This window comes from Haplochromis burtoni, unplaced genomic scaffold (assembly GCF_018398535.1).
Source record: "Haplochromis burtoni strain Fernald_Lab_line unplaced genomic scaffold, NCSU_Asbu1 Contig_99, whole genome shotgun sequence".
Lineage (NCBI taxonomy): Eukaryota > Metazoa > Chordata > Actinopteri > Cichliformes > Cichlidae > Haplochromis > Haplochromis burtoni.
In genome coordinates this window covers 1,628,225-1,643,100 of record NW_024582460.1, presented here as the reverse complement: position 1 = coordinate 1,643,100, position 14,876 = coordinate 1,628,225, and the positions used below count along the sequence as shown (strand labels likewise).

The 14,876-nt window shown below is 39.5% G+C and overlaps 1 protein-coding gene across 5 annotated transcripts; it reads left to right on the top strand.

Moving 5' to 3' along the window:
• The first annotated feature begins 71 nt into the window (after window positions 1-71).
• Window positions 72-13,330, top strand: LOC102306539 (dual specificity protein phosphatase 22-B). Of its 5 annotated transcripts, none has more exons than XM_005937236.1 (7): window positions 125-208; window positions 4,485-4,518; window positions 6,239-8,413; window positions 8,690-8,739; window positions 9,037-9,111; window positions 9,573-9,744; window positions 12,426-13,330. In XM_005937236.1, the coding sequence occupies exons 3-7, from the start codon at window positions 8,219-8,221 to the stop codon at window positions 12,567-12,569; spliced, it is 636 nt and encodes a 211-aa protein (XP_005937298.1). In that variant the 5' UTR covers window positions 125-208; window positions 4,485-4,518; window positions 6,239-8,218; the 3' UTR covers window positions 12,570-13,330. The 5 variants fall into 5 exon arrangements, with proteins under 5 accessions (XP_005937297.1, XP_005937298.1, XP_005937301.1 ...); XM_005937239.3 differs by lacking the exon at window positions 125-208 and adding an exon at window positions 342-4,335 and having other exon boundaries at window positions 6,239-6,321; XM_005937235.2 differs by lacking the exon at window positions 4,485-4,518 and having other exon boundaries at window positions 72-208.
• Window positions 13,331-14,876: the final 1,546 nt, after the last annotated feature.

Sequence of the window (14,876 nt, the reverse complement as noted above, 5' to 3'; positions counted from 1 at the left end):
CTCCGAAGTGGACCAAAGTCCACACGTTCCAGCCCTGCGTGTTTGTTTTTAAAGGAAGTGCTGGGATCAGTGTGGCACTTTCAACGTCGCCGTTTATCCAGTGAAATATTTTCAGGCGAAAGTACGAAGGCGAATCCAAAATCACAAGCTGATCTGAAAACGGCACTTTTCCGTCGTCACTCTGACATGTCAGGCTCACTGGAGTGAAGTAGGTGACCCACCAGTCCGAGCGCAGGCTGCAGGTCTTAAATAATGGCAGAGCAGATTTTTAACAGGCTTCTGTTAACATGACCTCTCATGGATCAGCATGTTATTAATCTGAATAGAAATCAGCTGAGCATGTCTGCTTTGATACTGGCTTTGCTGTGTGTTTAGAAGTGAGGTGAAGCCATACGCTGTATATAAAAGATGGACTTCTCCATCCACGCTTTATTGTGAAATTTCAGTCATCACCACGTTGTTGTTGTTGTTTTGAGAATGGACGTGACAAACAAGAGATTTATGTGACTGTGAACTGAGGACATATGCATGAGAGCCCATAGCTGTTTTTATCCAGACTTCTCTTTGAAACCAGAGGAGTTGCCCCCTGCTGGCCATTATAAAGAATGCGGAATACATTGGCTTTACTTTTCAGATCTGGAATCTGCTTCTTCTTCTTTTCTTTTTTTTTAGAGCTAACGAGTGGAGTGAAGTTAATACAAACTATGGTTTATATTCTGAGATATACTCCTTCATGAAAAGGAGATCATTAAGTGAATGTTTCCAAGATGTCTGGGTTATTGTCCCATGAAGACCAAGTGTGTGACTAAGTGTGTCACATGTTTTCAATTCAATGTCAGGATTGAAGCTTTGCAAATTGTAAAGAAAAGAAAAGACATGAACAAGATGCGCAGAAAAGAGAAACTATGACGCTCCACCCAAAGGAGATGTCAGGGACTTTGGCTTAGATCTGCTCGATATTGTCGTTAGTCCCGCTCATGGTGCAGGTTAACTGAACGATGTCTTTCTGCAGTGTTCATTTGACTGCTTCTACAACCAAGAAACTCAACATGTCTACAAGAGCTTTTCCACATCCTGTTAACGCCAATGTACAGCAATTAGCTGCAGTTAAACCGGGTTGCAGCAGGGGGTACTCGTGAGATATTCCTAAATACAAAGACGCAAATAGAGGTGTGTGGCTATAATCTGTTTTTGGTTCTCAAAAATACAGAATTGATCAGTTGTACAAACTGGCCCTATGTGGCCTGTCTTGGGTGTACCCTGCCTCTTGTCCTAGCTGGTATAGGCTCCAGCCCTCCTCGCGACCCTGAATCGATAAGCGGAAGAGAATGGAAATAAAACACTTGTTTCTGGTTTTTCTGACTTCTGAAGTCAGTTTTGTCCGTAAAATGCTGGTATTGTGTTGTATATACATGCTGATTGGTTAAGGTTTTACAACGAGAAAGAACTCCTCTGATGATAACAGTTTAAAAACGTAGCCGAACCGCAAAAGAAACCTCCACATGTGTATTAGAAGCAGCTGTGTGAGGTGATTTGAAGCTGCTGCTACAATCCAATCAAGATGGTGGATGCTGTAAAGTGCCCTATAGTGCTGTAATAGTCCTAATACTTACAGAAGGGTGTTTTCCTACAACTGAAACCTATAAAAAATGGAACTGTATCAAATATTGTCTCAACGCCTGAAACATGCTGAATTTAAATTTCCAGAAGAAAAATGTTTACTCCACCACATTGACATTTTTGGGTTTGAGCTTCTTTGGGCCCAATTCCTTCTGGACTACTGCGTAAACACCCCTACGATATTAAAAAAAATGAGTGGGAATTATGAGTTATAGCATAATCATAGACATTTTTGATACCAGAAGAATCACAGTGGACAGATACAGATGTCTAACTTCAGTCCCTAAAAGGCTCCAAAGGTTTCAGCACTATTTTGTACAGTTGGTCTTCATAAGCACTTATAGATTTCAAGAGGCTTTTCTTTAAAAAGACTCCCCCCTTTAAGCCCGACAAAATATACTCTCAGAATTCATACAGGGTTTTCCTTTTCTGTTTTATAGGAAGCGTTCTTTCCTTTTTCATCCTTTGCCTTTTAATGGACTTTATTTGAGGAAGGTGACACACTTAAAAATTACCATAAAGCATCAACATTACACTACATATGGAAATATTCCAGATTTTATATGTGATATGACAAAAAACCCTCTTTTACTTGATTACAGAACTTACTGTGTGTTGGATCAGTAAGACCTCAGAATGGTTAATCCCTGTGAGACATCTGAAATGTTACAGCCCTTTGAAACCACTCCTTTCACGGGAAGCTTTGTTGCATATCAATTTCCTTCTTGCTCTCTCCCCCCTCATTTCCTGCCATCTTTCTACTGTTGTTTATGTAACGAAAGGCCTACATTAATCCTTGAGCGAGCTTGAGTATTTCACGCAATTTCATGGGTGTGTAATCAGATATCTGTCAAATGTCAACCTCAAGGTAAAGTCAGGGGATGGACTGACAGGGAAATATGAATACGTGTACGAGACTCCTTATCTGATGTTGGCTTGAATGAATGAAGCAACATCTTTGACCCTCTGGAGAGGAAAACTTTGCACCAAAGTTATTGGAATTCATCCTTAAGAGACGCTGAATATTTTGTGATTTCTCAGATATTTCCACTACCATAAACTTCATGGTAGCTGTAGAGGACAAGTCCCAAATTCACCAAAATGAGTAGGTTTCAACCTCTGGTGATTGTACACGTCTGTATAGGATTTTAGAGAAACTCGTGGAATAATTGTTGCAATATTAAACTGAAGTGGTGTGCCAGCACAACAACACAGCCAACCACAGAGAGACAGGCTTGCATGTGGCTACAAAGACCTGTGGCTAAAGACACAAAGGTCTTGTGGTTTCAGCTTCTCAAATGTGATGATTTTCTCAGTTATTTCGCCATAAATGAGATAGTTTGAGGTTTTAGACTGTTTCACACACAACAACGTGTTTCCTCACTATTAAGAGGCAATTTAATAAGCAAACTAATAATTAAGTACATTTAAAAAGTAAGTATTAAGTTGGAGCCCAAAAACGGCTTTCGATAAAGTGATGGCTTGATGTGCAAACCTTCCTCAAACCCGAAAGACTCCTCTTCTTCTTGTTAAAAAGACAGTTTTATTGTGAAACCCAATCTCCCACCCCCTCCACCCACACACACACAGACGCGCACTCTCTCAGCTCTGATCAAGGTGTATTTTTAATGTATCATCATGGTTTCTAATGTGTGAGCTGTTTTGTTTATCAATGGTTTTGAGTTTTCGGTGCCGATGAGCTGTTCCACCTAGTTCTCTGAGGCAGGCAGCAGGCAGATTTTTGTAAACGCCTCCACTCTCCCCTGCCTGTCTCTGTGCCACACACACACACACACGCACGCACACACACACACACTGAACCACACAGAGGAACACAAGACAAAGCCGGGCTAAAAATACCTCGATCGGCTCAGAGCGATGCACTGAAGATGTAGCCAGATTTACTGGAAATGAACAGAGCGAGTTAGAATTAAGAGGATGTCCACTGAGAAGCACAAAATTAGACATAAATGGGGGAATTCTGAAATCGAAGACGAAATTAGGTTTAAAAGCACTACTTTGTTATTAGAAAATATTAGAACGGGTATTTGAAAAGTACGACTTGTTTTTAGGAAACAGAAAATTGTGGGGATTTTTTTTCCACACTGGTTTGCAACTCTTGGGCACAAACGTGTAACACTGGCTTGAGGTTGTCACAGATATTAGTAGAAATAGAGACTGAATTTGATCTGAATGGATAAACACAGAGAAAGAATCCTGATTGCAATCTTGGTTTTAAGACAGCTGCCCTCTCATTTACAGCAGGAACACACAGATAATTGATTTTGAGCTTCATTCAAAGGTGCTCCTAGCAGGGTGCTGACAGCTCAGCAGATAGTGATAGCTGGGCCATCGGATCTGTTCTGGCCTTCAACCATCTTTGTCTGGTTGCTATGTGCCTATCCATGGTCCCATGACCAACGCATGGTCTAAATATAAACATGTGCTAAGGTCACATTCTGAGGAAAACATGCTCTCAATGAAGAGGCACTCAGGGAGACGGACGAGCTGAGGTCTTCATGACAGTTTGAGTTAAACTAAAAAGTTGTCAGGGTTCCTTTGAACCGAGTAGCAGTTAGTGACTAGAGACAGTTAAGTTGCTGCTTTAAGCGTCTCCCTAAAGGAATCACTTTCCAGTTATGACTTCAAATTCCTCTTAAATTCAGTGTGCTTATCTACACACCTTTGGCGGAGATGGGTAACGGAATAAACAAGGTACAGTATCAACAACGATATCTAGGAAATCAAACCTTCAGAGCCTGCCATGATATTTTTCTAAAAAAGACAAAAACAACAACCCCAAGATCTTGTTTTTTCTTTAACTTCTGCATTTTCCATTTTACACAATTTTGAACTGTTTTTAGGTCCTGCCTGATCTTTATCTTGGAAATATCAAAGGTAGGCTGCGGTGCCTTTTGTCATGTGTGTAAAAAAATTGATTTATTTTCCGGATAATGTAGTAGTAGTTTGTTTCAGTTCCTCATACGGAGGGGCATGTGGTGAGATGCTACACTGAGCTCAGTTTCTATAGAGTCGAGAGGTCACAGTGTAAAGCTGAGCTATTGAAATATTGCATTTTAACAAAAAAAAAGTGTGTTTTTTACCCTCTGAGTAGGTATAAATCTGCCAGCAGCTGGGGGAAACATTACTTTGAGCGCTGATGTGAATATTTGAGCGGTGGTGTGGGAGGGGATGCCCCATGGCGCGGGGGTGTCCCTCAGTGTGAACTACATTCCACACGTTTCCATAAAGCACCAAATGCAATTGTTGGGCTGCTTTTTTTAATCTTTGCACACATTAAGAATCATGACTACACAGGAAACGTCTTAAAATGCAGACAGCTCTTTTTTAGAAATAAAGTATGTTCAAGGAATTGCTGTCAAATAGGAAATGTGACACCTTTTTAATCTTAAGCAGGCCTTTGATCTTCATTTATCTACATGACTTAGCACATATAAAGCGAGCTGGAGCTTTTGGCTGCGAAAGTTCCATCAATGCCACTTTTGGATATTTACAGGCGTTACTGCTGTTCTGCTCTTACTATTCTGAGCTAGTCTGTACTCTGCTTAGCTTTGCTAGTCTGCTAAACTAAGCTGTTAGTTTCTTCAATGTTCATCACATCTTCTATGCTTTTGCTTAATCCCACATCTTTAGTCCCAATCTCATCAGCTTCAACACTACTAAAGGCTTGATCTCTGAATTTATAACAACCTGACTTTATAAAAGAAGTAAAGGTAGCCATGATGACAACACTTAAATTTAGCACTTTAGAAATCAGAAGAGATTTGGAAACATTTCTCTCCTTGAGAACTAATATTTAACCATGGGAAAAAAAGAAAAACGTAATCTTTCATGAAGGAAGCTGACGGATTTGAATGGGAGGATGCAGGTTCTAGGCCAGCACCTAGAAACCTTGAGTGGTGCTGAACCTCTCAGCCCTAAGCAAAAAATCATCACTTGTCACTTCACTGTTATATCAGCACCTGACACTCAACTAAACTATTTATCTCATGACACACTGCAGCACTTGTTGCATAACATTGACGCTGCGGTCATCCAGTGATTTAGGGTTGTATTTCCTCTGCAAGTGTTCTGTGCACTGATGCCACTCACACTGTTTTCTTACTGTATGATGCAATTGGTTGGTTGTGTCCTACAGTTAATAAGAGTTCCAATGACAAAACATTTAATTATTGAATGAATTTAGCTTTAAGGAGGTTTCAGTGCAAACTCATCTTGCTCTTGTATAGGTGGCCCCAATCAGCATCCTGCAAACTTGCAAAGCATATGAGAAAAAATGCTCAAGGCACATCTGTCCAAGGTAGAAAACATTTGGCTTCCTTTCAAAGAACAAAATTTGATTAGAACAATTACTGTTTCTTGCTTTTGGGCCAAGCTGTTGGACTGTTTTAGAAACACTGGTTTTCCGGTTTTTCTTTCAGTTCAAAACCAGAGCAAAACTTTGAAATCTTAAGGCCACATTTGCTTGGAAGTCACTTCAGGAGGGGGGTTGTTGTTGGGCAGAAGATGCTTTATTTAGTTTGGAGCTCACACGGTGTGATTGGTGATTGGATGCAGGGTGTATCGTGTATTTCTCGATTTTCTTTGCGTTCCACAGATGCTCGAGACGGGGAGCTGCTGGCTCAGCACAACATCACCCACATCCTGTCCATCCATGATACAGCTGCGCCCGTTCTGGAGGTGAGGCCTTTTTTAATGTCTTGCATCAGATTGCACGACCCCCTGACCTCAACATTAACCCAACCATAAAGTACATAAGCTCCTCTGAGCACGACTGTGGTTGCTGTGTCCCCCTGCTGATTAATACTCATTCTGAAACTGTGAGATATTGTTGTCAGCCCAGAGCCTCTTTCCCACCTTAATATGTTTACAGAGCTGCTTCAAATATAGTTATTACCTTAACAAGTTTATGAAAAGAGAGGACATGTTTTAAATAAATGCTTTGAAATGATACACTGCATACAGACACAGTTAATAGCAATAAATCGTTCCATTTCTAATCTTCTGAGGTCACCTTGTGTTTTTAAAGGCTGAATGATCATCAGATCATTCATTATCAACATCAGATCTTTATCAAAGGCTATTGAAAGAGACCACTTCAATTAGTGTGAAAGTCGCATGTGTCTTCTGTCTTCTTTTTTTAAATTCAGTCATAAGACCTGGAATTCACCAGTTCTCACCAGAGAAGCAATTTTCTAATTGACTGTGGGGCCTCGATATTGTGTGGGATTCTAGTATATATATGAAAATCTGAATGCTGTTTTCAGTTGATGCAGCTGTGAGGCAGATGCAAGCCAAGGTTAGTGGATGTTGCACAGTATTGTTCACACGAGATGCTTTTAGCTCAGCAGCTTGAGGTCCAGAAAGTCTTGAAAGTGGAACTTTGCAAAAAAAAGTTTCTGGCTTTTCAGTGCTGCATTTAGATGTGGCAATTTGTGTATGAAACAGCAGGAAAGGTGTTTTTGTGTGTGTTTGTGTGTGTGTTAGTGAATGTGAGGAGCTGATAGATTGAAGCATAAAATATGTGTGAAGATGTAAGTTTTACTGAACAAATAGTTTGATTTTGAGGTTTTTCTGAGGTATCTTTCTGTAAATACACAATACCTTGAGTCAGAGTTTATGAAATGATGCACACTTTTGATGTGTACAAGCCTGTAATTATTTACAGATTGAATGATTTGACTTTAAGTCTGCTGATCTCATCTGAGCCCATTAAATACATTACGTCCTCCCGTCGGCTTCGTACTGGGACTCGTCTCTTGAAAATCTTGAATCCGCTTGCCATCTTCAGTGTCCGCTTTCACAACTTTCATCTTTTCTTGTTGAAAGCGAACATGAAAAGCGCTCAGCGATTTCTCTACACTTTCTCCATCCATGTTAGCATGTTTCATTGAACAGTGAAGAGAAACAGCAACTTGTATTACAGTATCACTACTCAAACTGGTCAACCACCAAAACTTTTACAAGGTTTTGGGCCTGAAGTGAAGTCTGGCCCTACGGACTCATTCTGAACTGCGATGACAGTTATTCAGTTGCTTTTTTTAAAGCATACAAAATCATGTGTGATGCAACTTTTTGAGTTTTGAGGCAAAAATGATGACTCAGGTCTGTTTTAGACCAAGTGGCCAGATGGGATGGGTTATTTGCATACCTAACAGTCAAACCGCGGACTGATTGATTTCTTGGAAGACAGCGTGATGGTTCCTGAGAGAGGAAGGTAGAATTTGCAACGATGATGTGGTCTGCGCATTTACATCTGGCCAAGTCTCTAAATGTGCCATTTACTGTATATGAACCTAATTATCATACTGCAAAATAAAAGGTCATCTTTTGCAACTAATTCCAAGCCCCAAATATTCTTTTTGCAAGTAAAGTAAATAAATGTCTGCATTTATCCACAATTTTCATATATTTTGACTTAGAGTGTAGTCATGATTTTACAAACAGTACCACTGAGTCAAGGCCATGATGAGCTATAAGAGTGATAGTGTGAAGATATGAGGACTTCTCAGTAACCGTTTGCATAATCTGACTCTCTCTATCAGAAATAATAATTTAGCCTTCATGAACCTTAGGCATGTCTTTAATATGGGCACTTTCATTGGTATTTATAAATGTGTCTGCATTTGTCGGGGCTCTGTGCGTGCAATCTCACCTGTCTGGAGCACTTCCAGGACTCGGTCTGTCCCAGAGGGCTCAGGGGTTTTTGCAGTGGTGCAGTCATACCAGGACGAGGTGGTTTCTGTCCACTGCATGTACCATCAGCTGCCAGGTGCACAACACAGCACACACACACACACACACACACACAAGCACAGAGACAAACACAAGCAAACATCGTTATGTCGTGACCTACCACATGGGCAGGGCCAGAGGGGCAAGGTTTCAGGGGCTGTCCCATAGGAAGTGAGAAACAAGAAGTGAGTTTAGTTCCAGTTTTCAAACAAATGACCCCTGCTCAATAGTTGAGCACTCGCCTTTTCCTATCATGTTAACTTTTGCCACTAAAGTATTCACTTCTTTAATGAAGCTGCTCCCTCTCCCACAGGGCATCACATATCTTTGTATATCCGCAGCTGACCATTCCAAGCAAAACCTGTGAGTACTTGAATAAATGTTGAATATATATAAAACGTGCATATATGTATGAGCTCTTTGCCCCATTTCTATAAATAAAAGAAATGAATTACAGCTTGCAAAATAGAAAATTTATCCAAATGCATCCTTTTTTAAAAAGGTTGGTTTAAATAATTAAACACATGATCTCTTTACCGACTACAAACTAAATTGTACAGCTATGGTAAATAATAATAAATAATAACAATCCAGTTTTAAGGTTGAAAGGCATGATCCTCACTATGTTGTATATCTTGTGAATGTGATTCATTTCACCAGGATTCAGTACTTCAGAGACAGCATCATGTTCATCCATGAATCCCGACTGAAAGGAGAAGGCTGCCTCGTCCACTGGTGAGTGGAACGCCTCAGTCCTGTTTTACATGTCATCTGAAATGATACTTGGTCATATTAAAAAAACATTCAGTTACGATATATGGTAGACTATATTACGTATTTTGACATAGAGATGTTGTAAAAAGTTTCAACATTAAGATCTAAAAGATTTTTATTCATAATCATGAGAATTTGCTCCGGGTTTGATCGCAGACCGGAGGTCCTCATATTTTATCGACCCCGTTCTCATTTTCAACCACATCACTAGCACCAAAAAGAAGCTGTCTGCCAAAAATTTTGGTTAAAGCTTTCATTGCACATTTCATTACCTTTCATCTTTTCTCATATCAAACATGCAAAATCAGGCATTTAACCACAGCTTTGGGACAGAAGGGGTTTCACTTCTTTGTACACTAAAGCAGAGAATCTGAATATGAGGTGATTATCTTGCTCTGAGCTGTGAAGGCCTGTGTTCTCAGCATGGCAGGAGTGTCCCGCAGCGTGACTCTGGTGGTGGCCTACATCATGACGGTGACGGGTCACGGATGGGTAGAGTCCCTGGCAGCAGTTCGGTCAGTCAGGCCATGTGCGGGGCCCAACCTGGGCTTCCTGCGGCAGCTGGAGGAGTTTGAAAACACAGAACTAACAGAAGTGAGTCATCATAATTAATTTCACTTTTGATTATTCATTGAAAAAAAATCAGTTATGTTGGGACAGCTGAAAACGGTTATGTGGATTAAAAGATGCAATACATTTGGACAGATGAGTGTGTGGGTTTAATTTGTGAGTTCAGGTACAGCCTGGTCTCAATATACCGCTCATCAAAGCATTCTTTGTCTAAAAGCTGGAGGCTATGACATGAGAAATTGCAAAAAAACTAAACAAAACAAAAACCTGACGTTTTCATACAACAGTGTGAACTACTCCCTTCAAAAGCCAACCCAGTCTGGTTTATATGGGTGTTAGTAAAGCTCCTAAATGAGGACCTGTGTGAGAAGTACATATCTGAGAAACAGATGCTTCACTTTTCCTTATGCTCCCACTTGGACCATTTAACCCTCTCTTCTTGTTAGAGCTGGCGCCGTTTTGTGACGAGAGCAGTGCATGCCGCTGTTTGAAGACTACTCATCCTATTCTGCTGCTGTCCTGCATGGAATGACCTTCATGTCACATGACATGGGCCCAAAAGCATTTCCCACATGGACAGTTATTGGAAAAGGAGCAGTTGTAGTATTCAGTCCAAAAACAAATATAGAACAGCTGCAGAACTGTATTATAAAATGATATCTGTGTATAAGGATGTCAGATGTGTTCGGATAAGTTTTAAAAGTGCTCAATCTAAACTTCTTCAGCTTGACAAGGATCCAGGCCACATGTGCCTAAAACTCCAGCTTACAGTGGGGGAAACAATGAAATAACTGATCCCCTGCTGGTTTAGTTTATTCGCTTACAAAGAAACGAACAGTCTCTAATTTTTGGATCAAAACAGAACATCAACACATTTTTTTTTAAAAAAGGTAGAATTGATTTACACATCACTGAGTGAAATAAGTGTCAAATAATTACTTCCCCTGCTGTATGTGCACTGTGAGCAGTCTTTAAAAAAAAGTCTAAATCAGGTGTGTAATAAATGTAGCATTTTTGAACATTTAGGAGGCTGCTCATCACATGCTTGTTTTCTGCTTTTTTCAGTAACCCTGTTTAAGTCAAGATGCTATGAGCTGTGGGCAAAGTCAGCAAAAATGCAGACTTATTGAAAGTGTGCATAAAGGGCACAGAACGTCTGCCGAAAAGCTCTCATAAACTTGTCAGTGGGACTGGGCCCTGCTACTACTACGACTGATACCTCAGCTCTGTTTTTGGTTATGCTTCACCTTTTTCAGTTAAGTTTCACAACAGCCTAAATCAAATTAGCATGGATTCCGTAAACTGCACTGCATTTTGGTGCAGTTATGTTGCTCGTTTCACTTTAAAGTCTTTTAATTTTTTTTGTGAAGTACCTCAAATAGCACTAAAATGTGCCGTACATGAAGTTGTATTTAAACATAAACAGTGGACACTTTCAGCTCCGATTCAGGGTGATTAAAACAAATTCTTTGAAAACTATTGTTATTTTTGTACTCATCACACCATTTTCAGAGACTCAAAAGTAATTGGACAATTAGCAAAGCAGCAGATTTCAGTGGATGTGAGGTCTTTAAGAGCTTCCAAATGAACAATCTGCTCAAACCACTTGTTACACTCAAGAACAATAAGAACAGATTAGACATCTGAAAAACTTGCCCAGCCATAGAAAAAAATTCTTTGGAGAGATGAAACCAGGAGAAGAAAAAGAACAGTTCATGATCCAGAACATACCACATCACATATGGCTGCCAGTTTAAACGGTGGTTAATATCGATGTGACTGTTGATAGAGTTCACTTCACAGTGCAAATGGGTAACGAGCACGCTTTTCAGTTATTAAATACAAAACTGAAGGCAAAGACCTACAAATAACCAGCAGCAGAAGGTGTGGCAGTAGAGACCTAACAGAACATCTCCAGGGAGATGTCATATCCGTGTGCTCTACACTTCAGGCAGACATGAGCTGCAAAGGCTTTTCAGAAAGGTATTTTTAAAAAAATCCTTATACTTTAAATTATATTAGTGTCAAATTATATTTGAGTCTCTGAAAAAAAGGGAGGACTGGGTATAAAATGCTTTGTAATTCATAAACAGTTAATGTAAAAGCCTTAAATAAAGTCTGCACTTTAATCACATCACACACAAAAAAACAATAAAAGGCAACGGTGGTAATGAATACTTAGGAATGAATAGTGCTGCTATTACAAACACAACTGAAGATGCTCCGCCTCTATGATGAGTTCCCTCAAATGATTAAAATAATATATATAAAATACATACAAAACAGTGCATTAGTCATGAATAATGATAGTAATTAACCTGATACTTCAACAGTTCACTAATGCAGGTGTACAAAAGTACACACAGTCTCAAATATTGCACAAATAACAGAAAAGGATGAGTCATGATTTATTTTTTATGATTATAATTATTGCATTTTTAATTAGAAATATTGTTTGTATTTAATGTCTGTGGATTTTTATCACTTTTGGCTTCATTCATGCAGGCATGTACTCTTGAATCCACATTTATAACATAACGCAGCGTTTCATCTGTAAGCTGTGCAGTGATGCGTGTAAGGCAATCAGCAGCCTGTAAGCTGATTTTATACAGCAGTGAGGTGTTGTTTTAAGTGACTGTCCGATGTAAAACGTGTCCAGTGCCTGTCTTAAACAGAGACATTGTCTTTGACTCTGCTCCCCGCAGTATCGAGCTTGGTGGAAGGAGCTGTACGGGAAGAGCACGTTCAGTGATGATGAGGAGATCGAGGCCCTTTTAAACCGGAAATCCAGCACCAGCGATGCCATAACAACCAGCATCACTCCCGCGCTGGCCACGAGCAGCAAATAAAGAAACTCATTTGTGGATCTTCAGTCATTTCTCACCTGAACTTAAGAAGCAGAGGACAGCGGGCTTCTGATTGGCCCTTTAATCCCACAGAGACCGGGTGCACATTTTAAAATCATTTTGCCCCCGACCTCGCACTGCGTCAGGAACACCTGTCTCATAAAAAGTTCAGTGTCAGGATGATAAGTTCAGTCTCGTGTGCGTGGAGTGGCTAAGCAGACATGTGACGGGGGGATTTTATGTCACCGTCTTCAGTTCCCTTCGTCATGTCATGTCCTTGCCTCTAACTGTCAAAACAACATGCAAGGGCAGTCAAGCATGACACCAAGGAAATATATGTACATACAGTCCACAGTGTGAACACATACTCCTCCTGTACACCCCCCCACCCCGCCGTCCCCCGTCAGTTATGTTATGCTGTGTCTTGTACTTGAAAAATGACTATTACTTTCTGAGACCGTGAGAGAGCTAAAGAACGCTTTATTTTATATTTTACAGTAAAAAAAAAAAAAATCAGATGTGCTGTTTTTAACTATTGTGCTGTTCTTCCTAAATGTAAACTTTTCATTTGATGTTATTTGTGCAGTTTAATATGTGCACAGTCTGTGGAAATGCAGTTATATATGTAGAGCTTTTATGTTAACGTTTTCATGTTAGTTTGCATTTCGTATTTTGTTTAATTATGCATGCACTGAGATGACATTTAACTCATCAAGTGAAAATATTTAGATTGTAATAATGCAACAAAGGAATGTATTAATCTTCTTTTTTTTAGTTATTTCAAGCCTTTTCGAAACAAAACGAGGGACTAAAATCCATCTTTGACCTGGTTTCTGGATAAACGCAGTATTCAGATCCAGGTAAAGGTCATAAATGACTTAAGTAGAAGTTTATCGCACATATTGTGGAGAACAGTATCTCTGCTGACGATGAAATTCTGACATTATTATGACCCCACAGTAATTGAATTAGTTTTGACTTCTTCATATAGTGGTCTACATTGTAGCAGTCAGCTCAAAGGTCACCAGATAACTGGTGGTGAGAAAATTCTGCGTCACAGGTCTTTGCCCTTTAAAATATTGCACAATTCTACCTCTTCAGGCCTCTTTCAGTTATTTAAATGACACCAGCTGAAAAGTGGAAACCACTCCTCAGAGGAACTCAGAACTACAATAACCAAGGGGCCCAGAGCTTTTAGTGGGGGTCCACGAGCTAGAACGTGTTCGTGAATCCTCCCCAAGTGGCTTAACATATAACAGTGCATGGTCACTTTTATATGCTCATTTTTGAATTATTTAAAATCTCAACATGAGAAGTTGTTCAGCTACAGCTGTCGGCTGAATATTGTTGGTTTAAAAGTGCCATATGTGAAATGTAGAGCAGCATTGAGATTACGTGTGATGAAGTGCATCATACATCCACATGTGCATTTTTCACACAGTTGTCATTTTAAAGATGAACACTACAGAGAAAAAAAAAACACGACTGATTTCTGTAACCTGGCAACCGGTTACAGATTAGGATCAACTATGGTATAACGCTGATGGGAAGCATTTGCATAATGAGTTCCTTTCAGTTCTCGTGCTGATAAGTAGGTAAAGCTTCAAATAAGTACTTGTTCCAATCTAATATCACTTCATAATTCTACTTTCAAAGTTTTATATTTCTACTTCACGACATTAGAACAAAATTGTACTTACTTTTCTGAATTAGAGAGAGAGATTAAGAGTAGGAGAGCATTAAAGACATCGATCTGAGATGAGCTTAAGCTCTACAATGTACATTATAATGTCGCTTCATGCATCAGTACTGATGGCAAATTCATATATTAATAATAGGCGTGTACAGGTATCAGACTGATATCGGTATCCTGGTTAACGGCCATTATCAGAGGCTGACATTTATCTGTTCCATCACATACATGTCCCAAGAGTTAAATGTTCAAAACATACAAAAATAAAATCTATTCATAAATATTTAATATGTTCATAAGAATAATTAAAAAACATATAAAAAGTTAAAAATATCCACAAATTTTAAGGATAACTACAGGTTATCAGCCCAGAATGTCACAGTTTGTGTATTCCTGATTAATGCTGACAGCATAAGACTGACAGGAACCAGTCTGCTGCATAATGACTAATGACTCTCTAGGCACGTTTCTCTCTCATATTTCATATAAAATACAAACTGAGTACCTTAAACAGTTGTAGGTTACGCAACACATCAGTATTTGTACTTATCCCAGAAAAACTGAAAGCAAATAAGGGGGGAAAGTTGTTAGTTTGTAACTAACAACTTTTAGATCTG

Coding starts and splice junctions, on each gene's coding strand:
- LOC102306539 (XM_005937235.2), top strand. CDS start 8,219: ATGTCTTTAATATGGGCACTTTCATTGGTATTTATAAATGTGTCTGCA. Junction 8,740..9,036: donor GACCATTCCAAGCAAAACCT/GTGAGTACTTGA, acceptor TCATTTCACCAG/GATTCAGTACTTCAGAGACA. Junction 9,745..12,425: donor AAAACACAGAACTAACAGAA/GTGAGTCATCAT, acceptor TGCTCCCCGCAG/TATCGAGCTTGGTGGAAGGA.